Source organism: Gastrolobium bilobum, unplaced genomic scaffold (genome assembly GCF_033153095.1).
Source record: "Gastrolobium bilobum isolate Gb01-03AN ecotype WA unplaced genomic scaffold, APGP_CSIRO_Gbil_v1 utg15263, whole genome shotgun sequence".
Lineage (NCBI taxonomy): Eukaryota > Viridiplantae > Streptophyta > Magnoliopsida > Fabales > Fabaceae > Gastrolobium > Gastrolobium bilobum.
Window position 1 is genome coordinate 38,791 of NW_026899750.1, and position 27,613 is coordinate 66,403.

The 27,613-nt window shown below is 36.9% G+C and overlaps 1 protein-coding gene across 1 annotated transcript; it reads right to left on the reverse strand.

Moving 5' to 3' along the window:
* Positions 1-15,625: 15,625 nt before the first annotated feature.
* On the reverse strand, positions 15,626-27,334 carry LOC133293216 (rhamnogalacturonate lyase B-like). Its single transcript, XM_061491754.1, has 19 exons — positions 27,321-27,334; positions 27,147-27,211; positions 26,798-26,925; positions 26,619-26,671; positions 22,291-22,366; positions 22,001-22,140; positions 21,758-21,808; positions 21,520-21,633; positions 21,201-21,320; positions 18,043-18,178; positions 17,749-17,931; positions 17,484-17,642; positions 17,268-17,374; positions 17,090-17,183; positions 16,789-16,930; positions 16,470-16,629; positions 16,261-16,377; positions 16,047-16,170; positions 15,626-15,946 (listed from the first exon to the last, which is right to left on the reverse strand). Exons 1-19 carry the CDS (start codon positions 27,332-27,334, stop codon positions 15,698-15,700), a joined length of 2,232 nt encoding a protein of 743 aa, XP_061347738.1. The 3' UTR covers positions 15,626-15,697.
* Positions 27,335-27,613: the final 279 nt, after the last annotated feature.

Genomic DNA, 27,613 nt, shown 5'->3' on the forward strand with positions numbered 1-27,613 from the left:
ATACAACAAGATCGGGTGGACAATGGAGTTACATTCGAAGAGGCTCTACGTATGCATGATGAATGGCTTGAAATCAATGGGATAAAGAACTCCAACTTTGCTGTTGTCATGTGGTCTAACTGCGATTGTGAGGTAATGCTTGAATCTGAATGCAAATTCAAGAAGATACCAAAGCCTGCTTATTTCAACAGGTGGATCGACTTAAGGGTTCCTTTCCATGAGGTGTTTGGTGATATGAGGTGCAAATTAAAGAAAGCTGTTAAGATAGCTGGATTGGAATGGGAGGGTCGTGCTCATTCTGGACTTGATGATGCCAAAAGCACTGCTCGATTGTTGGCATTGATCATGCACAAGGGTTATAAGTTTTCCATTACCAATTCCTTGCCGTGGAAGCAGTCTGAAGAACGAGCAACAGTTTTTCATGATCGCAACTACAATATGATGATTATCCCCATTGATCAATATCCTTCCCCTCCCCCTTACTTTCACCGTGGGATTATGCCACATACCACGTAGTTCTTTTCAATAGGATATTTTGAAATATATTATAAAGACTATATTGTCTACTATGATTTTCCCTCTGGTCTATTCTAACATTGAAATCGCAGTTAACTCTCAGGTTTTAAGAACTTAGATATATGTTTTGCATAAATTTTTCGGAAAAAAAACTTATTGTTTATCCTATATTCGTTTATCGTTGTTGTAATTATATCGTATCAATCAAATAATGAAGTAATTCGTAATTAACAAAAAGTCTTCTCTAATTGCCATTAACATTAAGTGATCCTTCAGTTACTCTTTTTTTTATACATCTCCATCAGTTACTTTAATTACTTCATCAATAACTTTATTTTAAAATCTTGATCATTCATAAATAACCACCCAAACAATAAAGGTGGGTGGGATCTGCTGATTTGGGATGGTTAGAATTTAGAAAAGCATATGAAAGAGGTGATTTTTTTTATTGGGATGCAACTTGCTATTCATTCACCAAACCGATCAATTTGAATTGTGAGGAATTAGATTTTCCAATTTTGTCTCAGTGCACAAAAAGGGTTTCCATCATCTCCTTCAATTTCAATGTCGACCAATTCAAACATGGGAGACTAGCTCCTTCTACGGTTATGCATTAATTTTTTAATTTGATTCGTTTCGCTCTTCAAACCATGGGAGACTCCTCACTCGAATCCCACCCCATCAATCAAATCAATAGCGGGGATTTCAGAAAACCTAAGGTATGTGATTTCTGTTATGATTGTTGAGAACTTGTATACTTTTGATGTTGTTTACATGGAATATCATGGTCATTTTAAAATCAATGGTGTTCTATTTAATAAACAGTATCTTCCGAAATATTCTTGTTGTGATTTGAATTAAAACCATCCCCCATTTGTCACTGGTCTATAGGGAATCCTTATAATTAATAATTATTAGGATTATGCTGATTAAGAAATTTTATGAACATGGTTTATCCCTGTTACCTTTTTTACCAAAATATGATTTTTAAGGGATAAACTACTCTTAGATATTTAGAATGCCTTGGAGGTTGGGACCTTACCAAAGAATGAGGATTTGTTCTGTATGCACAAGCCTATTATAATATAATCTGAACGGAGCCTTTCAATTAGTTGTACTGAAGGCTGGATAATCTTCTGTTGGACGTTAAGATGTCATGTTTCTTTTGTAATATATATATATATATATATATATGGCCGTTCTGTTACTATTTTGGTCTATAGCTCTGATTTAGAAATGTGGTTTGTTGTTGGCTTGTTGCTGGTCTTCTTGTCATCAAGAAACTAGTTGTAACTAAGTGCATATTTTCTTATTTTTATCATTTTGATGGAAGTGTAACTTTTGTCATGCTATGTCTTGTGGCTGTATCTCCTGCTTATTTTGCTTTTGAGAATGTCAACATTGATGTTGTGTTAACTGATATCAAGAAGAATGATGCCACTGGTCAGCCTGCTACTGCAACTACCGGTGGGTGAGTTCAATTTAGTGAATAAACCCTTCATTACTTTAATTAAATTTTGCAAAATTCTCTACTTGGTCAAGATGAGAGATGTATAATTTTATGAATTGATTTACTGGACATAATTACCTTGTATATCACCAACTTCTGGGGTATTAGATCTTGCGCAATTGAATACCTTCTGTTCTATGGATTTGCCATGCCAAGATTTGAGAAAGGTTTTGTTAGGAACTACTTATTGCATATTATACCTTGAAATTGTATATGTTAATTGGTTGAGCGTTTAGTTAATTTGATGTATCTCTGATTTAATCGGAGGACCTACGCTTGTGCAAGTGTGTGCAATGAAAGTGTAAGCAAGTTGCTCCCATATAAGCTGGAACCATTTGTAGTATACTGGGCTTCGAAACTTCATCAACTTCTCTAAAAGGTTCCGGATCATTTCCTAGGCCAACCCGTCTATCTCTCTTATCCAGTTCTTACCGTTGAATAATTAATTTGTTCCTCCATTCTTTTGATGCGCGAGAAAGTTAGAGGTATGTACTTCAGCTTTCTAGCCAAGATTTCCTCTGCTTTTCATAAATAGAAATAACAAACTGTGATTGGAAGAAAATATATTCGGACTCATGGTAATTCGTGTAGTTTGCTTAGTGGATAGGATGTGCTCTGAGCACAAGTGTATACGTTGTAGCCATGGTGGCCAGCCTTGTGAATACTAAGATAGGTGAGTGCCCTCTTTGTTAGCAATAAAGGGGTTATATATAAATGAAATGCACTAGGAGATTATGCCCCTAATGGAAAGTTTGCAGGTGACTTAATGGTGTGATGCCATGCTTGCTTATTCGCGTACAGTCCTCCTGGTACCGTGTTCATCATCTGTCCTTCATAAGGTTGACCCCTTGAACTTGTTAATTATATCGTATCAATCAAATAATGAAAGTAATTCCTAATTAACGGAAGTCTTACGTTTCCATCAGTTACTTTACTTACTTCATTAGTAACTTTATTTTAAAATCTTGATCATTTATAAATAACCACCCAAACAATAAAGGTGAGTGGGATCTGCCGATCTGGGATGGTTAGAATTTAGAAAAGCATATGAAATTAGGTAAAAAATTTATTTGGATGGATAGGGTTTCAACTTGCTATTCATTCACCAAACCGATCAATTTGAATTGTAAGGAATTAGATTTTCCAATTTTGTCTCAGTGCCCAAAAAGGATTTCCATCATCTCCTTTAATTTCAATGTCGACCAATTCGAACATAGGAGACTCCTTCTAAGGTTATGCATTAATTTGATTTATTTTTTAAATGATTAATACAATAAGGAATGAATAATCTCATGTCAAGACAAGATCGTAAAAAATCTCAATTATTTATTCATAATTCAATCATCACAAATTTAATGATAGAGTTATCGTTCAATGAATAAAAGTTACTCTATGGTTAAAATTTTAATTTATTCCCTTGATTTGACTTCAATCACTTTGCCCTATTAATAAGTGAAGGTAGAGGTATATTTTGAATAGCTTATTGTAACACCCCGTGTATACCCGGTAATGTTATCATACTATCGTATTAAGCTGCGCTTAATTAAAAATGCGGAAAATCTTTTTCTTTTAAATTATGACGTCATTATACTTAGCCAAGTTGATTACTTAATCAATTTCATAAAACATCGCCTGTATGTAAATTGCAATAAACATCTAACTGAAATACCTCAATATATAGATATAAAGTGAGTATCTAAGTCACGACATTACATCACGTAATCCGGACAATATCCTGATACATTAATACAACTCTAAATAAAACAAGACATAACCCAGTCTTATGGCATGGACAATCCCCATGCTCACCAAATCAACAACATAACGACCGAGTCTCAACAAGATAATCCAAAATCATAAAATGAAGCTAAAAGCATAAAAGCAGCAAGCATATCCAGCATCCAACATGTTAGCATATAATATCATCAATATCTAACTCAGCTCCGGCCTCCTGCCGCCTGGGGCCTCAACTCCCACATTACCTGATCCTGAAATAAGCATTCCCCAAACGTGGGGTGAGATCTCTAAACAAGAAATCTCGGTAAAACAAGGGGTCCTCAAGGATCTTCCACCCCAAGCTCACTTACATGTGCAATATAAGTTCTAAAAGCATTTATATCAATATAAGTTCCAAAACTATGCAGTGCAACAGATATTTATGCCATGTGTGTTTAAACTATTCTATTGGCCAGAGAAATGCAGGAATACATCTATCACCCATATGTAGTACAAGGAACACCGCTTGCACCTCACCCACAGCCTCACCATGTTGTATGTACCACATACTCAGGCTTACCGTATAGGTGAAACACCACATGCATATCATAAAGGCACTAGCATATAACAGCTCACTAGCATTTCCAAAACATCAAAATCATGTAACACAGCGTGCATATAACCATACCCTCATGAGACATGGTGGAACCACAACATGGCTAAACAAAGGACACGAAAGCTTACCTTGCAAGCTAGCTATCCAGCCAAGAGTCCACAATCTCAAAGCCCAAACACAGCAGTATCACAATCTGTTATGGACTAATAATACATCATTAATCAAACTCTACAAGCATACACTTAAAGACAACGTTTTTCCTTTACGTTTTACGTCTTAAGGCTTCTAACAAGGCCACAAGCCCTTAATCACATGATTCTGACTTAGTTCATTAATTACAGAAGTTCAACTTCATCAATCCAGGGTCCACAAACCCCCAACAGCCTACTGTACACACAGCACAGCTACTGTTCTACGAAATCCCAGAATATCCGGATATTCTTCGGGGGCATATCCAGATATCTCACTGTACATATCCGAATATCAATATTCGGATATCCAGATCCCAATATCCGGATATCAATATCCGGATAGTTCACGATCAGATATCCAGATATTTCACGACAGAATGCAGTTTCTGCATTTTGTGAAGATATCCTTCCAAGGTTGGGTTTTTACCGATTAAAGACACTAAAACATGCATTTCTAGGTGTGTTAGACATTACCCAACATTAGGTTATAATATTTTAACCATTACATGCATCAAGGTTCCAATTTTAAGTATAAAAACTCAAGTTCAAGGGTGATGATCATACCACAAGCTCAAAACAGAGGATGAAGGTGCTCATGGAGCTCACAAGCATATGCAAAGGTGCTGCCTCTCAAGGTGCACGAAAATGAGATGAAAGGTTGATCCTTTGAACAACAAAATGGTTCCTTGAAGCTCAAAGTGCCAACCCAAAAGCTCCCACAACCAAACCAACCAAGTCAGCCCCAAAAACCCCTCACCAACAGTGGTTGAACACTCCCCCAAGCCAACTCCCCACACTCACAAGACACCACTCAAGTGTATACAAGAAGAAAGTGTGAAGAATCTATGAAAAGGTAGCAACTTGCTCTCAAAATGAAGAAGAGAAAACAAGGAGAGAGCACCAACTGACCAGCCTCCAATGCACTCACGTAGGAATCAGTTTTCTAGGGTTGTGTGCCCTTAATAGGAGTATATAAAGGCCACGTAAGCATTAAACACACAATATTAACTTTAATTTCTACGCTTAGCATTTTAATCCCAAACTTTGGATTCTTAACCTACTCAATTTTACAAGAATATCATATTTTTATTATATTTTTCGGAGCACCTTTCCGGTAGGCGCTTTTCATAGCCAATATCAGTTTCTGGCACCAGTTCTCATTATTTTAACTTGAAACTCGTTTTACAAGTCCTATATATTATTCTAAGAATTATCATGCACTTATTATAATTTTCCGGGATACTTTTTCGGTACGCATTTATACCGACTAGCAAAACCAGTATCTGCACTTTTCTTCCGAAAAGCGACTTTCAGCATTCTTAATCACTTATCATAATTATTAAAGCCTCTTAATAATTATTAGGGTCAATTATGGAATCATTTCCTAATTTAACATAATTAATTACTTAATTTCCTTAATTAACGGTGCAGGTTCTTACACTTATTGTATTAGGATTGTGATCTGAATTGGGGCAAGTCATGGGGAATTCAGTTCAAATCTCAGTTGCTATAATTATGAGAGTATGGGCATAATAATTTAATGAAACATTTAATAAATGATTTGAAAATTTTGATCTTGATCTGAACCAGTTTTACAACTGGGCCGATCATGTGATCTTCCTCTACACAAATGGCCTGAAACCGCCTTGGGTCAGAGCATCTTGCAGTTGGAGCAACTTTAACCCATGGGTCTTCAATGGAACAAGATAGGGGGTGTACCTTCAAGACACTCCGACGCTCAAGTCAGATTTGGTTCAAGCAGGTTTAATTATGTAGAAGCAGATGTGTACCTTAGTGTTAATACATATGTATTTATAGTAGATAGATGAGCAGCTTGGGAGATGTCTTGGTGCTGAAGTATACTTGGAGATGAAGTATTCAAAGAGATGTGATTTTTAATATTGAAGAGTTTGCTGTCATGTAGCCTTTCATATTGTGCAGCTTGATGAGATGAGCTTTGTGATAGAGATGAGGTTGCAGACTTGCAGCCTTCTTTGACTAAAGCTTTACTTCATTGTGAAGACTTTTGATTTAGGCCTTATATTTTTATAATATATAATATATATCCAGATCAGATCTAAATCAATGAATTAATTATGAATTTATGATCCGTTTAGGATAATCCATTTTAAAAAATATTTGACATTTTTTAAAAGATAAAATTTGAATGTTGTTTGAATTATATTAATGATCAAATTTCCTATATTGAATTTCCTTTTATTTATTATATTAATTTAATTATAATCATTTATTCATCTTTAGGATTTTACATTAATTTATTGAAAGTAGTCAATCTAATATTTCTTTAATTTTAAGCAGTCATTTATTTATCTTCTGAAACACTTCTTACTTTTAGGATATGTTTATCTTTAGCCTTATAATTTTATTTTATTTTTTGAAAAAAGTTCTAACAATGTAGAGTCTATCACCAAGAATTGATAAAGGATGTTTTACATTGTAGCTCCTGGGTTTTGTCGTGATAATTTATGTATATCCCTTTTCTTTTTTTACTCAGATAATATTCTTCATTAATTTTCCTTTTCCAATAAACACTCAATTTTATTTTTAAATTTTTTATAACATTATATTAATTTTGTAAAAGGTTTTATTTGATCTTTTTTAAAGAATTTTTTTGTAGACTTAAAGAAAATTAAAAAGTGTCACCGTTTTAAAAAAAATTCACCAAATTCTTTCATATTTATAAATTTGGTAAGAGCTTTATATTTTAACTAGTGAATTACACGTGCGATGCCCGGGGAAAAAAGAACGAAATTGTTGTCGCCGTTGTTGGTTTGTCTTCGCACTGGTAAATTAAAACCTTTATCTTGATATCAAGCCCTGAACAATATTATGGTAATAAAAAATAATTGTATTTTGTGCTAATTTTGAACTTCGAAAGGCTGTAGCATTCACGAAGATAAAAAAAGTAAAATAAAATTTTGTAGGACAAAACGTGTAATTATACTAAGTAACCTTCATCTACAATTGCAAAAATGATAAAACTTATTGTTCTTAAGGGTGAACACAAAGTGACAAATCTTAAACTATTTTGTAGGAAACATGTGTAGTTGGTTTAAGTTTGAAAGCAACATTGTGTGTTAAAGGCATTAATTCATAAAATAATATAAAGAAGGAACACTAAATATAATAACACTATTTTGCATGACAACAAAAATAAAAAGAACGAAATTGTTGTCGCCGTCATTGGTTAATCATCGCACTGACAAATCAACACCTTCATCTTGCTATCAAGCTCTGAATGGTACAATGGTGAAGGTATAAACATGAAGGAACAAAAAATAAAAAACATGAAGGAACATCTCTTCAATATCCCATTTTTGGTTTCTGTTGTTCCATTCTCACACGTAAAGAGGGTGACTTGAAATACTAACCAAACCCCATTGCAGAAGATACATGAATGATAAAATTTATTTTTACTTTTTATTTAATTTTAAATCTAAATTTATATCTCCTGGACAAAATATGGTATCTACAAGTAACATATTTGTCCTCTCTCAGAATATGCCTTAAGTGCACGGTTTAATTAGCATTAAGAAGGTTCTGTATATGTCACACAAGGGGATAAAATGGGTGGGTATTAGTGCATCCATTCTTCACCATTGGAATAACTGTAAAGGAGTCTGCTTCTAGGTCTATGTCTCTGAATCCAATATCTCAAGCTATTTGGAGGTCTAACAATAACCCCCAAAGTTCCACCATTACAGTGGTTTGAGGACCCAAGTTCCTTGAAAATCCAAGTAACCAAGTTCCGGAGCTATCTCTAAACACCCCTCCATAAGCTGTTCTTCCACTATTGTCTATGCAAGAGCCATCCATATTCAATTTTATAGTCTGACCTATTGGGAAAGTCCACCCAATCATTTGCTAGGTTCTGCTTAGGGGTAGTAGTCCTCCACAGTGCACGGTATCTGAGTTGTCTTTGTATTCCATTGCCATCCTTATAACACCTATGTGATTCCCAGCACCCCTTGAAACACATATTCATTCTTCTATCTCTATAAAAGCCAAATAATGTTCCAAAGAGGGCAGACCAACTTGAGATGTTATCTTTCCCATTCATTCTGAAATTGTTCTCCTAGATCCATTCTTAGAAGGGTGTGTAAAGATTCTATCATAATTCTCAGGTGGTACCATTCATACCAAATGAGGGTATGAAGTCATTTGCCATATTACGATGCACTCTTCTCGCATTTGGAGAAGGTTTTCATGAAGCAAACCCCAAAGGAATGTTTATATCCTCTTTGGGCCTTCCCATGACCAGAATCTTTCCCAAATATGATTCCTTTGGGGCTGAACGTCATGCAACAAGGAATGGTAGGCATTCGTCACTGTATATCTCCCATCAGCAGCTCTACACCAGATGACTACATTATGCTCATCCAAGTGAATAGGTGGTAAAAATTGAGCTATTCTCAAGGTTATTTCCTGAGGTAGCAGATCTTGGCATGCCTCCCAACACCAAGTCCTTTCTTTTGTAACAGAATCTCTTACTTTCTTGGTCACCATGTCTGTGGGTGCATCCTGACTAGTATATATGATTAGTGGATTTGTTTGAGGAACCCACTTATCGAGCCAAAATTTGGTTTGAAGGGCGCTCCTCACCAAGATTGATGAACCCCCAAGTAGATGGGGCCAGTTTGTTGTAACCCCCCGCCACAAAACCGAAGAGTTTTTCTTAGCTGCAATGTTTGGGATTATGGTTGCCCCAACTTTATACTTGTTGCGTAAAACCTTCGTCTATAGTGCATCTGTGTTGCTTAAGATTCTATAACCAATCTTCGTCTATAGTTCATTTGGCGCATTTTGCGGATGCCCATACCACCCACATCCTTGGATGAAAACACTTGATTCCAGTCTGACAAATGAGGCTTTCTTTTTTCCTCGTCCGATCACCAAAGAAGTCATCACATTCTTTGTTCGATATCATTGCATATGCTCATAGGCAGCCTACTGGTTTGCACTGAGTAAGCTGGGACGGCCTAGAGGACAACTTTGATGAAGGTCAGTCTTCTTGCCATTGAGAGAGTCTTTTTCTTCCATGTGCTCAGCCACTGGTCTATTCTCTCCATAACATGAGTGAAATGATTTTTGGAAGGTTAGCTATGATGTAAGCGCATGCCCAAATATTTTCCAGGATCCGAGGTACTGGTAAAATTAGGATCTGGCTAATCTCTTGTGACCTGTGTGGTTCACATTTCTAGAGAAAAATATCCTCGTTTTGTCACGGATAATTCTTTGACCCGAGGCTTCACAGAAGGTATCAATGATAGTTTTGATGGTATCTGCTTATGATGTTGATGCCTAAAAAAACAAAATAGTAAGTCATCTCGAAGAAAAGATGAGATATCGGAGCCCCCCTCCTAAGGATAATCGGTTTCCAATGCTCCAAATCAATGGATTCTTGAATAAGATGTTCTAATCGCTCCAGGCATAAAACAAATAAGTAAGGGGAACGTGGATCACCTTGTCCGAGCCCCCTTGTTGGTCTGAATTCTCTCATGGTTTCTCTATTCCAAAGTAAATTCATCAAACAAGTTGAAACACCTTGCATGATGATCTCACTTATATTTTCAGGGAATCCCATTTTTTCTAATATATCTCGAAGAAAGACCCAAGAGATGCGGTCATAAACCTTCTCCAGATCTATCTTTATCATCATCTAGCTACGTGTGCCCTTCTTCTTCCTTATTGAGTGAATTATTTCTTGGGCAATGATGATGTTATTTGAACTGTCTGCCACGAACAAAACTACATTGATTCGACATCACAAGGTTCTCCATTTGATCCTGCAACATGTTAGCAATAAGTTTAGTAATTATTTTGTAAATGACATTACAAAAACTTATTGGTCTAAACTAAGTGATAGATTCAGGAATCTCTTTCTTTGGGATCAGTCATAAGAGAGTTGGTTCATTGCCTGAATTTTTTAGGATCCTCAACCACCTCCTTGACTAGTCTTATAACTGATTCCTTAATTATGTGCCACTGTTATTGGAGGAAAAAAACATTGAGGCCATATCTCCCCGGAGCCTTGAAAGGTTTAATTATGAAAACTATGTACTCTTTGGATCTCCTCCTGAGTAGGCATTCTTCTAAAGTTGTTGTTGTTATTTTCCTCCTGACTAGCAAAGGCTCCACTTGAGTACAACCTGGGTCTCGTGCCTGGTTGCTCAGTGTAGAGTCTTTCAAAGAATGTAATTGCCATGCCAACTAGATCTTGTAGGTTGGAAACCCACACACCATTCGTGTCAAGCAACATTTCAATTCCATTTCTTTGTCTTTTGGTAATGGTGCTGGCGTGGAAGAATTTTGAGTTCTTATCACCGAAAGCAAGCCATTGACACCTAGATCGTTGGAACCAAGTAATCTCCTCTTGCATATAGATAAAAATAGGCTACTTCCAAAGGCTTCGTTGAAGAGCTGCCATGTTTCTGCCTTTTCCTCTTTCCAAGCATTCATCGATCCCTCTAATTTTGGCCAGAAGTTGACACTTGGTTTGAAGCTTTTCCATGAAATAGGTGGCATGCCATTTAGATGCTTTTTGTTGGAAATAAGAAGAAGTTAATTCTTATATTGATTAGCTATTCCAACAGCTGCTAATGACTTAAGGGAATTCATTAGATGTCAGCTATGCAGCCATGAACCTGAAAGGCTTATCTCCTTGGAAGTTTCTTAGGGTCTACCCTTCCCACAAAAGGAGAGGCCTGTGATCCGAACTGAAGTATGGAAGGTGAGTGATGAACTTGTTTGGGTAAGTCAAGTTCCAATCTTTATTGGAGTAAGCCCGATCTAGTCGTTCCTCCAAGAAGCCTCGCTTCCAAGTAAAGTGAGGGCCTTTAAAACCAATGTCCAATAAATCACATTCATTTAAGCAGCTTTTAAGATCGTCGATGCTATTCCAACAGATAGTACCTCTTCCCTTCTTCTTGTCAAAGGATAAACATGAGTTAAAATCGCCCATGATTGTCCCGGGACCTGCATAACTCTCTTTCAAATTCTTAAGACCATTCCAAAGAGTCCTTCTCTCCAGCTGCCTTGGACTTGCGTAAGTGAAGGTGATTAATTATTGTGCGCTAGTTCCCTTCCAGGTTAATCTTGAGTATATGTATTGATGGTTCAAATCAAGAACATTAATATTCACCTCATCTTCATCCCATAATAACCAAGTACCTCCAGAGAATCCTATTGCCTCCTGCTTGAAGAAATTCCAGAAGCCGAAGGATTTAATTCTTCTGTCAGCCTTGTTTCCACTTAGACGAGTCTCCAGAAGAACCAAGATCTTGATATTGTAATTTCTAACAAAATCACGAATAAATGAAGCAAGCCATTTTTTGCCTGCTCCGCGACAATTCCATGTACAAATCATTAAAAAATTATGAGAAAAGGGGCAACAGGGATACTGCTTGTCAGAGCATTCTCAAATGAGCATGGCCTATACCCACTTGGGGTATATTCTCCAACTCTTTGCAATCATTATGTGCCTCATCAAGGGTTGTTTTTGGCTATGGAACAACAGAAAGATTATCATAGGGAGCTGCAATCCCTTGTTGAACTTGTTCAGGAGGGATCAAAAGATCTAGCATTAAGTTTTCCTTTCTATTCGTCTTCCTGCTGATCTACTTTGTGATTTTCCTTTCGGTTGGTACCTATCTGGCATGCTGCTTTATCTTGGAAAAATTGGTTCCATTTGAACGTTCTCCATGGGTTAGGTTAGATTCCTCTTACTTGTGTTGAGTGTCTTGACTAATTGGCTCTTGAGATACGAGATCCCCTCCTGACTTACTCTTCTAGACTTGTGGTCCAACAGTAACCACGTGGGTTCGTACCATTTCTCTTGAGTCGACCTGTTGTGTTTTTACGTTAGTGGCCTCTGAAATTGGACTTATTGGCTTCTTCTATTTCTTTTGGTTTTTGTTCTCCATGGCTGACTTGGGCATGCACTCCTGATCGGACATTGATTAGCTTGGTTCACTGGGGGACAACCTATTTCTTCTACTGGAGTTTCCTAAACTTGTGACACTCCCTCTGTAATTGAGATTAACACATCATAACGAGACCCCCTCAACAATTATTGTTGTTACGACTTTTGTTGTTGAAGTATCCCCCTTTGTGACATACTTCCCACCTTGTAACGCCTCACTAGGTGCAATCAGTGTGTTATTAACATCTGTATTACTCCTCTATGTAACGGTCGATTGGCGTCCCTTCGGAGTGCGCTAGACAATTATCCGACCAAAGGCTCTATCTTCGCCGAACATTCCTCCTTCGCTATGAACTGGTGCACCACTAGTTGAATTTTGTTTCTCCCGAGCATTACCTATATTAGTTGCAAGGGTGGGGCATTGCTCTTGTCTGTGTCCAAATTGCCCACATGTAAACCAAATAAGGTGCAGTCCTTCGTACCTTACATGAAAAGTTCTGTTGGCGATCTTGAACTTAGACAAGAACCTTTTCTGGAGGTCCACCTCAACATATATATGTGCAAATCTTACACAATCAGTGGTTTCACCATCGTCTACATCATTCTTTCTGATAGAGTTCCTATCTATTTTTAAAGTTTTGCCAAACATTTCCTATTCTCCAAAGATGATGGGATGAGTAAAATTCAATGGGGAGGTCGGGGATACATATCTAGATATCAAGCTTTCAGATAGCATCTTCAAACGGATTAAACAACAGCCTCCACCTCTGAATGACCACATAATGACCAGCAACTACCCATGGACCTTCATGGAGGACATGATTATAATCCTTTTCTTCAGTAAACCTCACTATGAAGTAGTCATTTTTCAAGTCAATGAACTCATAAGCTCCTGTAAGATCCCACATCTTCTTCAGCTTATTCTTTAGAAATTTGATCCCTAGGCGCTTCCCTAGCAGTTTAATTATCAGTGAGTTCCTCCATTTGATCCCTATTAAATATAAAAAAATTTCGGATCATCACTTTCCTTTCCATATGGTGTGGTTGTAGTGGTGGCGGCGGCAGTATGATAGTGGTGGTGGCAGTGACGTGGTGAAGATAGTGGTGGTGGTTGTGATGACAGTGACTGCAACGATGGTGGTGGTAATAGTGGCGCGACGGCAGTAGTGGTGGGGATGGTGGTGGTGGAGGTGACGACAGTGGCTGCGACAATGGTGGTGGGTATGGTGGTTGGTGGCAGCAACAATGGTAGCAGTGGCATGATTGTGGTGGTTGTGAAGGAATCATAGTGGTGGTGGTGGCAGTGGCAGTGGCTGCGACGGTGGTGGTAGTGGTGACGGTGGCAGTGGTGGTAGTGGTGGCGATGGCGTGGTGATGGTAGTATCGGGGGTGGTGTAATGGTGGCGATGGTGACGGTAATGGCTGTGACGATGATGGTGGTGGTGGTTGGTGGCGGCGGCAGCGATGGCAGTGGTGGTGACAATAGTGGCTGCGACAATGGTAGTGGTGATTGGTGACATAGGTGGTGATGGTAGTGATGGCATCGTGGTGGTGGTAGTGGTGGCGATGGGGGTGGTGGCAGTGGCGTGTGATGGCGGTGACGGCAGTGGTTGCGATGATGGTGGTGGTGGTGGTTAATGGCGGTAGTGGTGATGGTGACGGTGAAAATGGTGGTGGTGGCAGTGGTGGTAGTTGTGGTGGTGGTGACAGTGGCATGGTGGTAGTGATGGGTGGAGGTGGTGGTAACGGTGGCGGTGGCATCGTGGTGGTGAGGGGTGGTGACGACGACACTAGTGGTACGATGACGGCGGCGATGATGGTGGTGGCAGTCGTGTCGGGATGATGGTGATGTGGTGGTGGTGATGGTAGAGGTGAAGAGTGACTGAGAGAGATAAGTGTGTCTCATTTTGTGCCCGGGAACAAAAAAGCAGAAATTTTCTGATTCTTTTTTCTGTTCCCTAGCACAAAAATTAAACCGGTTCATCCCGATAACAAAAAAATAAACCGATTTTATCAAACGAGTTTCCTATCCATTTTTGTTCCCGGGAACAGAAATTAAAAAAGAATTGATTTCAGGAAGGTTGTCATGGACACCCTAAATAACCGGATACATGAGTCTATATCTAGACAAGTCTGTAAAATGCACCAGTCTTTTCAATTATTCTTCATTCATTTTTTATTTTTTTTATATTTCTCATTAATTATATATAAGAAATTAACCTTTTCTTTCCCTCCAAACGTAAGGAAGCTATTTCCCCTTAAACTGTCCAAAAATATCATTGCTGCCGAATACCCTCACACATAAGTGTAGACTCCAACACCAATGTACCATTAGATTATTTGTGTATGCACTCAACAGGTATTACTACAATACATAATCCTTTATTAAAATCATAAATAAGTGAGATTCATGTAACTTACTAATAATAATAATAATAATGATGACGACGATGACGAAGGTGGATCATTTAATAGGTGATGTATTCAAATATCGACAGAGTATTGAAAATATTTTTCACCATGACTTAAAGCAAGGAAAATATATTATTGGGCTCGTAGTGAATTCAATTCGCATGGGTTTTCGCACTGAGATGCGAAATATAGGACTTGTTTGAATTCTATTTCAAAAAGTATTCTTTGATTTTCAGAATAAATAAAATAAAAACTCGTTTAATAAGATTTGTTTAGTAAAAAAATATTTTAAAAATTATAACTGATTTTTTTATTTTTAGAATCAAATTTAAAAAATATGTCTGAGATATTTTTGTTTTTTATTTTGACTTTTAATTTTCAAAACAAAAAAAACACAGAAAGTACTTATTTCCATAACTGTTTTACAAAATATTTTTAAGAACAACATAGCAGAAAACAATGACCAATTATATCTCCGTTGACTTGTGCAAGAACTTAAAATTCCATTGCATTTCTAGTTTAGGCAACAAGTATTTTAGGCAATGAGAAACTAGAAAGAATGAAAACGGGCACAAGTCAACAACTATGTTATCAATCAATTTGAATATTTCGAGTTGAATTATTGTTCGGACAATCTTAAGGAAATAATAAATTGAAGAATTAAAAAAAAAAAAAACTACCTTTTTTTCTCTATTCTAAAACCAATTCTTCTATCCAGCCTATATCAACTACATACATGATTACTGAATGAAATGAAAGACTAACAAATGATATAGACTAATGAAATGACACATTCAATTTAAACTTGAAGTTTCAGGTCTTTCCAAACGGATGTAGTCATACATAACTCCTTGGAAACGAGTTAGACCTTTTGCCTGCCTCAGATAAATGGTGTTGTTTCCTTCAACCAATAGATGGCTAGGTACTTCAATGCTGTAAGGCCAGTACAATCCATGGATCCCATGTCTTGCTATAGCGTTGTCTTGGCCTATTAATCCCGTAGAAAAGTGTTCATGAAGAGCCACTGGGTTATTGAACCGAACCTAAACAACAATCACACATAGTGTTAGTGTTAGTGAAATTAGTCATAACAGAAACCTCAACAACTATAGACAGTCATCAACTAAGGCTTTCATCATTTACCACCAAGTTAGAACTTTCGGCTGAGGCCAAGGCAAGTTGTAGTGTGTAGTTTCCTCTTATAACAAATGGGAGATGAAATCTAATCTCCCATGTCGTGGGGCGAAATTTGTTGTTTCCTATATTCCTGCATGCATTGTTATATAGTGGACTCAAAACCAATTATTTTTAACAATCAATAGCTGCATTATTAGATCAATAAATTTGATTACATTACCTGGTAACATGAGCATAAAACCAATCCTTACTATAATCACTAACACCAATATTGTAAACGAGGTTCTGATTTGGATATAATTCGGTGTAACGTTGCCACAATCCATATTGCCTAAAGCTGTCAATATTAGAGATACATAGTTAAATGAAACAGAAAAAAATTATGTGGATGAAAAGCATAAGAAATTCTTGATTGAGTTTAATGCTAACTTGTGTTTTGGCTTCCCAATGAATAATCGGTTAATGAGGTTAGGATAAGGGTCTGGAACATAGAACTCTGCAGCAGAGCGATCAGGGATGCCAATTTCCCATATGGTAGGTCCATTTCTTGGAGGCATGTATATTAGTGAACCCAATTGGATGACACATCCTACAACATTACAAGCATGTCACTAAGAAGGAATTAAACTTTTGGGAATGACTGAACCTGTTACATATTGGTGCTGTTTTATGCTTCAGGTATTAAGGTTAGCTTATACTAGCAATCAATCTAATAAGACTCATGAGAGATATGTGGAAAAATTTATACCTGGTGTGATGGTTACAGTAGTGTTATATTTGTAATCTCCAAAAATGCCAGGAACCCATGCATACAAATTGTAGTCGCCCGGTACAACATTTTTAATTTGGAAGTGGCCAATCTTATCAGCTTGAGTCCAGAATTGGTAACCCTGTAAACAATGTTAAAACCACATGACTTTTCCAGTGTCTCATTGACTCTTGGCTATTATCTTTTCTTCTTCTTTTTTAAATGGTGACTCAAGTTTGAACTAATAACCTATTAACATTTCAATATTCAAGAAACTAAGTTTTGTTTGCAACAGAGATACCTTGCTTTGTCTTTGCCACGATCCCACGTCTCCAGGCAGAGCCAGACCAACATAAGCATTGTCACCATATAGAAACCTTCCTCCTTTGATGTATCTGATGGTAAAAGCAAGGAACTTGATGAGTTCTCTTGACACATAAAAGAGTATAAAATAGAATGGCTAATGAATCAAAATGTACCGGTCTTGGATTAGCAATTTTCCTTCCACTGTTCCCCGTTTATTGGGTGGGAAAAAATCATCTGATTTTGGGAAATCATAGGGCCAGATTTTGATTTCCTCAGACAGCTAAGTGAAGCAAATCCAAAAAATAAAAAAAAATTACCAGTCAAATTAAGCTTTGATTAATAAGCACACTTTCAATGGTATAATTAAGTACAATTAGCAGTAGTAGCACCTGTTGTTTAGCATCATTCCAGAGGACTTGTGAATCATCATGGCCACTTGAAACAGAGTTGAGATACACAAAAAAGGGGCCATAAACTTTCTTGAAAGGCTCCCCTTCTTGAAATGCCATTGTTATCTCCTTCCCGGCGTAGTGGGTGGTATGAAGTATCTACTCATCAATAATAATAATAATATTCATCAATTATATAAGATAGGAAGCTAAAATTGAGTAATGTTAATATATATATATGCAAGAGAAGAGGCTTTGGAGTTACATTGAGAGTGACAGGGCCAACATGAGAAGTGAGGCCTTGATGGATTGGCCCACCATTACGGAACTCATTACTTGGTGTTATCATCCAGAAGCCCACCGATTCATTGAAGTTGGTGTCAAAGTTAATCCACCCATGAAGATTATTATCTTTGTTCTCACATGAATATTGGTACTTGTCATCCACCTAATCACACTCCAATCCACCAATTAATGGGCATGTTGAGAAAATACATAGAGAGACAAAACATGTGATGTGATGAAGGGAACAAAAAAATGTAGAAAGAAAAGAAGGCACCTCTCCTTGAATTGCAAGGTTACTAGGGTGATTTATTATAACAGCTTCAGGATAATCAAGGCGTTGCCCAATAGATCTTTCTTCTAGGGTTGGCATCACTCGCTGCCTATCATCTGCTATAGCCATGAAGTGGAACCTGTCCCAATGTGTTTCCATCAATTAGGGTTAAGCATTAAGGGATGTGTTGAACATATATCATATAATTATACATCAAAAAACTCCATATATATAATCATATTGAACCGTTAGTGGGGCTGCGAGTCTAATATCTAATCCTAATAGGGTGTAATGGTCACTATATATAGGGGTATCAAAGTTAACAGAGGTACAGACTCAAGCTAAACGATGAAGTACCAGGTACAGTGTGAGACAAATAAAGAGGGTGGGGGTGCTTAGGGCTACAATGACTCTTCTATATAGCAGGATAACAATACATAAGTTAGTGATGCCTTTTCTGTGGAGAAGAAGGGTATTTATAGCAGGAGGTGATGTCTTGCTTGTGTGGGAGAGTAAGTTAGGTCAACTTTCCTAGAGAAGAGCCAATATGCCATGCATTGCTGTGGCAATGCACTTGCAACCCCTGTTATACTAGTAACAGTTGCTGGTGTAGGGGATATCTATTTAGAGGACTTGTGGAGGCTACAAGGAAGAGGAAAAGTCCCAACGCATGACATTCTGGTGTCTTACGTCAGGAAATCTATTGCATGAATACCATGGCAGGAGTAGGGCTGTGCATGGGTCAGGTCGGGTCAGGTTTTTGTCCGACTCGACCCAACTTGGTTTTTATAGGTTAGGTATTTTGACCCGCCCCGCTTTAATTTGATCCAAGTCAGGTCTGACTTGGATTGGATTTTGTTGAACTAGTTCAAAACCAGTTTGGATCTGACCTGACTTGGTTTCTGAAGTGGGTCTGACTTGGTTTCTGAACTGGGTCAAATCTGACCTGACCCGTTTTTGACTTGGTTTTCTCACAAAATTTTGTCGAAATTTTTACGTTGCAAAAGACGGAAATTTCGTCACAAAATTATTTTTTTGTCGAAATTTTTACAAAAAAAAAATTTCTATTGAAATTTAGTTTCCGTCAACAGTTTTGACGAAAATGATTTCTTCCATCAAATGTTTTAAACGAAAAAAGAATTCTGTCAAAAAATTTAACGGAATGTTTTTCGTTCAAAATTTCGATGGGAATGTGTTCTGACGAAAATTATTTCGAGGGAAATGTTTCATTTGAAACTTTCGACGAAATTTAGATTCTCTAAAGAATTTTGACAGAATATTTTTTTTGTCAAAAAGATTTACGGAATTTTTTTATAGAAATATGTTTCGTGGAAAATTTTGATGGAAATTTTTTATCAAAAAACTTGACGAAAATATTTAGTTTAAAATTTTCGATGGAAATGTGTTTCGCTAAAAATTTCGACGAAATTTTTTTTTGTCAAAAAATTTATCGAAATATTTTTCGTCGCAAACTTTCGCCGAGATTTGAAATCTGTAAAGAATTTTGATGAATATTTTTGCCGTCGAAATTTTTCGCCGTCAAAATTTTTTGATGACGAAAATGTTTCCGTCGAAAACTTTCGCCAAAATTAGAAATCTGTAAAGAATTTTGATGAAATTTTTTGCCGTCAAATTTTTTTGATGACGAAAATATATATGTCGAAAACTTTCGCCGAAATTTGAAATCTGTAAAGAATTTTGATGAAATTTTTTGCCGTCGATATTTTTTGCCGGTAAAATTTTTTGATGAAGAAAATGTTTCCGTCGAAAACTTTCGCCAAAATTTGAATTCTGTAAAGAATTTTGTTGAAATTTTTTGCCGTCAAAATTTTTTGATGACGAAAATATTTCCGTCGAAAACTTTCGCCAAAATTTGAAATGTGTAAAGAATTTTGATGAAATTTTTTGCCGTCGATATTTTTTGCCGTCAAAATTTTTGATGACGAAAATGTTTCCGTCGAAAACTTTCGCCAAAATTTGAAATTGTAAAGAATTTTGATGAAATTTTTTGCCGTCAAAATTTTTTGATGACGAAAATATTTCTGTTGAAAACTTCAAAATCAAAAGGAAATGCGGGCAAGGTTAAGCTCGGTAGAGGGTTCGAGAATAGGGTAGGGTCCTGTCTTTATCAGATAAGAAAAGAGTTCCAAACCTTTATGCATGCACCTTCGTATAAGTGCTGCATACAAGTTCCGGCCAGGAGAATTGGGAAACAAAAACCAATTGGAACCGCTAAAATCACAGTAGTCGCAGAAATTTGAAATCTGTAAAATTTTTATGAAAATATTTTCCATAAAAAATTTTGACGTAATTGTTTTACGTTAAAACTTTTCTTTTAATGTAATTGTGATTTTTTTTTACATAATGGGTATGGGTCAAGTTTTGGGTCAGTGGGTCAATATTAAAACGAGTCATGTCTAAAACTGACCCAAATAAAAGTGAGTCAGTATTTAAACTAGTTCAAAAAATATGGGTATTTATGGGTCGGGTCAAGGTCGGATCAAGGGCAGGGCAAATGAACCAGTTTTTTTGCACAGCCTAGGCAGGAGTGCTATCATGGTAGTGGCTAATAGGTCTGACGTGGATTAATGTTATGAGGTTGGACCTCACTTATTAGGCTTACTGATTGAGCTAACCAGGACACTTATAAACATGGTTGGGTGAAAAACTGAAAAAAAAAAAGAAAAGTGAATGCATGATGCTTTTTTTATTTTGTAAACAGAATGCATGATGCTAATAATGCTTTTGTACTTAGGCTTTTTCACCCTTTTGTCCCTTATTAATTAATTAATAACCTTTTTGTCCTTGTTTCGAAACTATCTACTAATCTGTCCCTCTTTAATCGACTGCCTTGCATTTTTAATCGACTAAATGGCCAAAACAGGCAAAAATGGCTGTTGGGAGATTTAATCGGCTAAATCTCCCTATTTAGTCGACTAAATCTCCCACCAGACAACAAAGGAAAACAAGTCAGTATGATTTTTTAATCGATTAAGTGGGGAGATTTAGTCGATTAAATCTCCCAACAACCATTTAGTCGATTAAAAATGCAAGGTAGTCGATTAAAGAGGGACAGATTGGTAGATAGTTTCGAATCAGGGACAAAATGATTATTAATTAATTAATGAGGGGTAAAATGGTGAAAAAGCCTTTGTATTTACCTGTCCTCCTGTAGCTTGAAAACGATCCTAATGTGATCAATCTCCAATGCGGGAAAACCTTCGGAACGCTCAACTATAGCGTATATGTATACTCCTGAACTACCTCTACGTAATATATACCTGCAATGCAAATTTGGATACATTTCATACTTCACCAACATTCAATTATAAAACTTTTAATCATATTGTTTATAAAATTATGTTTCAACCAGATTTTATCATTTTGGTCATCTAAAATATAATTTTATGGATGGAGTGACCAAATTTAAAATCTAGGTATTTTTCAGAATGCGTGTAAATGAGTAAGACCTAAAATTACCTAATTTCAACGTTTATGGGGAGACTTGAGCCATCCATGTCCCACGTTCTTGAAAATGAAACCTCTACTTGATCCTCATTTGCCTCTATAACAGAAAATTTGTTCCCATAGATTCTGCAGAATATATAAAGTAATTTGGCCAATTACCAAGGGTATATATGATGACATACAATACTAGCATATATCGACATATGTTTATATTTTTATGGTGTTCATAAATTATGGTGAAAAAATCCACCTCCAAACTTTAGCATGATTTCCGGGTACATTCCAAACAACGTCAAAATACCTGAAAAGGTAGGGTGTTAATAATTATGTCAATTAAACTATAACTTAAAACTTAATGCCTCCATATTTCGTGCTCAACTTTACCCATTGCAGAAGCACTCAAATTTAATTTAGATAATTTCATGAGAGAATTGATGATATAAAATGAAATTGAATAATGTAATTAACGACACATGTATACTAATTAATATACCCTCTATCATCATATTTGTTGCGAGCTTCAAGCACATTATCTATTCCATTATATAATATTCGAAGGACAGTGCCCTCGGGCCTCGCCAATGTGACACGAATGATGCCATTATCCATCATCACCTGAAGATTAAACCCAATTATTGTTAATATAATTTTTTTGTTTTATAGTTGATGATCCATCTAGCTAGCTTCGGGGATGGTTCAAAATTTAAGAGCTAGGCCAACATGGTTACAATTGGAGTAATTAATAAAGGGGAGTTTAATAGTGAAAATGAGAAAATTAAATACCAGTTTATCTTCTACATGTAGGTTGACTTTAGGATAATAAGATGTTCTGCTAGGGCTGTTGATCTCCCTTAAACTCCTGCAATTCGAAGGATAAAGTTTTGAGTGAACAAATTGGCAAAACTATAAAATGCATATTATCAGGAGTACAACATTTTCACATCGCATTGAAAGTGCATTTTATGAGTTAAGCAGTATTTGCAGACAGTTAATCAGAAAAAAAAATTTCTACAAAAAAAAAAGAAAGATATAGTAGTATTAATAAGAATCAACTGTATTTTGGCCGGAATTATATCTATCTAGAGAGAGAGAGGGAGAGAACATAGGCGATGATGTTGATGTTATAAAAGAAAGTGGGTGATATTAAAAAAATCACCAAGAGGTTTGAACCTGTGTATAAAGCAGATGATATTAATATCTATGAACACCGAGCAATGTATAAAATAAGGAACATACTTACAATATGTCAGAGTACAGAACAAGATGAACAATTTATGCAAGATAGTGTAAGAAATTCGAGCCCACAGAAAGTGTCTCTTTAAGACAATTTTCTCCCTCACTGATGTCGAAGGTTGATAAACACTTGTCTCCTAGGATAAAACAGATTACGTCTGAAGATTGGTGACACTACCAGTCAATAGCCCGAACGAACACAACAAGATGCCAGAGGAATTACACCGAAAAATGAAATGAAGCATGCAAAATCGGATGAAGGAAAAAATCTGGCAGAGTAACAGTGCAGAAAATTGGATGAAATTTTTGAAGGGTCAAGGTCTGTATATAGACACTGACCGGTCACGATGAACCGCCGCCGGCGGCGCACCGCCGTGACTGACGGCTGCGAACAGGTACAACCGGTGACCGATTCGGTTCAATATGAATGAACGCGTTAGTTTGAACCGAAAAGTAAGAAACGATTCGGTTCAAAAAATTAACAAAAAACCGACGGGGAGAAACGTTTGGGTTGAAGAATCTGGAGAGAAGCAACGGATAGGGAGATGGATATTTTGGACAAAAAATTATTTTTATTCCACACACACACACACACGACCGAACCGAACCGATTCGAGCCAAGCCGGCCGGACGACGGCGCGTGCGCGTGTGGTGGACCAAAGACCACCTAGCTTTTCTCCCCTCCACAAAAGTGCAGTGTCTCAAGGTGCAATTTAGGAGTGTGAGGTGGGAGCTTATAAACCCTCTCACCTCTTACTAGTTATCGAATGTGGGACTTCTTAAAACCCACACACCCCTTCAACTTTCCTCTTTTCTTTTCTTCCTTAACCTACTTCTTATTCATAACCCAAAGAATTTGAATACAAATTCCAACAATCCCCCACATGGATAAGAAGTCAATTTCATCGTGACTAAATGCATAAGAATATAAATGCAAAGTGTAACTTCCTTAGCAAGAAACAATTGCATCGAGATAGGTAGTTACCTTTGAACATTCTCTAGTGAAACCTATCGGATATGCTCGGTCAGTCGGTGGTCTGGGCGACTTGAACTGTCGACCTTTAGTGTATACCTATATAATATGAGTCACAAAATTGCTTCTCTAGCATTGTTGGTCCTCATTGTTGTGCCCATTTTGTCCTTGGGACGCCTGCCTGGTTCTGTGAGTGTTATAGAGAATCGACCTTTATAAATTCTCATAGAAGCGGCCCTCCCTTCACACTCACATAGGTTATTCCTTGTGATGTAACTCAACATATATTATCTGAACACATCAGATTAAGAAACCATTAAAAGCATAAATGCTTACCCTCATAAACACTGTATTGTCATAGGAATAAGTATGAGTTTAGAAACTCCACAGTGTTAACAGTCGATCATCACTTAGTTGTCTCTTTGAACCTAGTTCGTGGGATCTCCACTCATCAAGGTAGAGTTACCACAATGATCAACAATTGATAGGCCTTAAACCCATTCCTTCTACAAATTCTCAACCAACTATCTAGGAATCCCTTTGGTTAACGAATCTGCTATGTTCTCTTTATACTTCACATAGTTAATTGTAATGATTCCATTCGAGAGTAGTTGTCTTACGGTATCATGTCTATGACGAATATGTCTAGACTTACCGTTATACATGATGTTCTTGGCCCTTCCAATAGTGGCTTCACTATCACAGTGTATGCATACGGCTGGTACCAGTTTTGGCCAATTAGGAACATCCTCAATAAAATTACGAAGCCATTTGGCTTCTTCACCGGCTTTATCTAAAGCAATAAATTTTTCTTCGATGGTTAACCTTGCAATGCAAGTCTGTTTGGACAATTTCCAAGATATAACACCCCCACCAAGGGTGAACACATATCCACTTGTGGATCTAGTATTGTTAGAGTCGGTGATCCAATTTGCATCACAATACCCTTCTATAACTGTAGGATACTTCTTATAATGCAAAGCAAAGTTTTGAGTGTGTTTCAAATAACCCAAAACTCTTACCATAGCGGGCTTATGGCGGGCCGGGATGGGCAGCCCACTTTTCCACCTCTAAGTGAAATGTATAAAATAAGAAACATACTTACAATACCTCAGAGTATAGAACAAGATTAACAATATATGAAGGATAGTGTAAGAAATCCGAACCCACAGAAAGTGTCTCCCATGATAGAACATATTGCGTCTGAAGATTGGTGACACTTCCAGTCAGCAGCCCAAACGAACACAACAAGATGCCAAAGGAATTACACCAAAAAATAAAAGGAAGCATGCAAAATCGGATGAAGGAAAAAATTTGGCAAAGTAATAGTGCAGAAAACTGGATGAAATTTCTAAAGGAGACAGGGTCTATATATAGACACTGACCGGTCACGATGAACCGCTGTGATTGATGCCTACAAACGGGTTCAACCGGTGACGAATTCTGTAACATCCCGTTCTAGAACCGATTTGTTAACATTATGTATGGAATTAAGCGCAGTTACAATCACAACAATTGAATTATGATACGGATAAACTTTTCCTTTTTACTTATAAACATTTCTGTTTAATATCAATTTTGTAATTAAAACAATTCCAATAACTGTAATCATAACTTACACTATGAGTGGAACACTTAATGTAATTTTTTTATATCATACGTTGCTACCCTAGTGTGCCAAGTAGTCCCCTTAGACCAACAAGGCTTGAAAACTCATTTTTATTGTTATTCAACACTAAACACCTCCACTTTTTATTTACACAAGAAGTTTTATACTAATAATATGGTCCTAATCTCCCTATAGGTTATAGATATCTTCGTTAGCTATGCGTGGGTTCAAACTGCGTTCATCGGAGCTCCGTAGCTCAAGTTATGAATTTTTGAAGAAAATGATGCTGAATTTCACAAAGGTCCCGCACTGATAGCACGAAACCCACGCTAGTAGCGCGGAAAAACTGACTTCTTCGCATTTTCCCACGCTGATAGTGCCAACTTTGGCGCTTACAGTGCCACGGATATGGAGATTTCATCCAACCTTAGTATTCTACCCACAACTTGAGTTATACTTATCCGATTGACGTAATCTCGGTCTCGTTGAAAAGCTAAGAAAAAGATCTATAACTTCCATTAAGATATAAGGGTCCAAACCTATCATATAGGATATAAAAAATGGACAACAAGACATTATATCCTTATATTTACATTGATTCTCAGCCCCCAAAGGTTGTCTTTCACCTAATAGACATACAACCACTTCAATACATGATTCTTGCCATTTCAAGGCTCACATGATATCCAACTAGGCTTGAAAGCCCTTCTATCACATCTATGCACATTCAATTACATAATAATTAGGGTTTCAAGACTTAGACTTAACAAAACACATGATCAAAGCTATTTTGCTCCTTTCAACTATCAAGGATGCAAAATGACTAGGGTCATGGTCTAAGTCCCCAAAAATACATATTGTTAGTCCACTAAAATATTATGACTATGTGTGCATCCTATACATATCTTTCTCCCAAAATATAAGATGCAACCAAATATAAATACATATGAGGCACTTCAAAACAATCATATCACATGCTATCATATGGAAATTTACTCAAGCTAATTGCCTCGTTCCCGACCTGCATCATCCATGCTAGTACCTGAAATAGCAGTCCCCAAACGGAGTGAGATAAAACTCAATAAATCTAGGGTTCTTGGAGAATTCCTCCAACCCTAGAGTTCACCTCCTGCATGAAGGGTTAGTATACACATGGCATGAACTACATCATATATCCTGAGGCAATAACAGTAATGATTTAACTGCAATATGCTTATGTATTCCAATGGCCAAAGAATTAAACAATCACCATCACACAAGCTTCAATTGCATCTTAGTCCTTTCCACTAAGCATACAACCTTGCCCCTAGTGCTTGTCCATTAGCCCTTTCTCTAATGACACAACGATACTATATGAATGCAAACATACCATAATACTAATATTACCACTCAATCATCCAATCATTAACCATTACTTCCATAAAAGTAATGGTGGAACAACAAGAGGGATGAACCTCCAAGATCCAAAGGTTTACCTTTATTGTTTCCAATTCTACCTTTGTCCTGCACCAAGTTCCACAATCAAGCTTTCCTCTAGCTCGCTTATCCACACCAACCTTTCTTGATATGACACTTGGTAATTTCTTCCAATCATCAATGTTACCTAAACAAAATCCGAAATTCAATCAATAAAGAATTCATTTGGAATTGCTATTAAAACAAGCTTTCCTACTCAACACCTTCATTAAGATGCACATTCTATCAACTTTTCAATAGTCCTATGGTAACTAAAGGAATCCTTCCATTCACATTAGTCACACAAGCCATCACAATGCTTGACCCTAAGGTTAGGAAACTTACCAATCCTTGAAATAATTCATATACCCAAATTAAGTTCCATTGGCTCCTCCAAGGCTTGATCACTCACAATTGGTTCACTTGCCTCAATCCTAGTAATCATATGGACATAATCAATCAAGGCTCAACAATGTAAGAAAATCCATACTTTCAAGCATAATTTTCCAAGATTATTGAAACTAGCTGAAATCACAAACTAACTTCACTTCTACCATTTATTTACCATGCCGGACAACTTTTACAAAGGAATTTAGTCTCAATCTCTCTCCAACATACCCCACTATTCATGCATTTTCATAAACTAAACCCTAACTATGGCTTAAACTCAAAATAACCAAATGGGTTAGAGTTCTTACCACAAACACAACCACAATGGTCCAAGGAAGGAGTTCCAAGCCACAAGAATGGAAGACTTTACGTCTAGCTTCTCCAATGGCCAAATTTTGTCCCACTACAAAGGAAATATCTCCCTCCATAATAGTTCCCACTCAAAA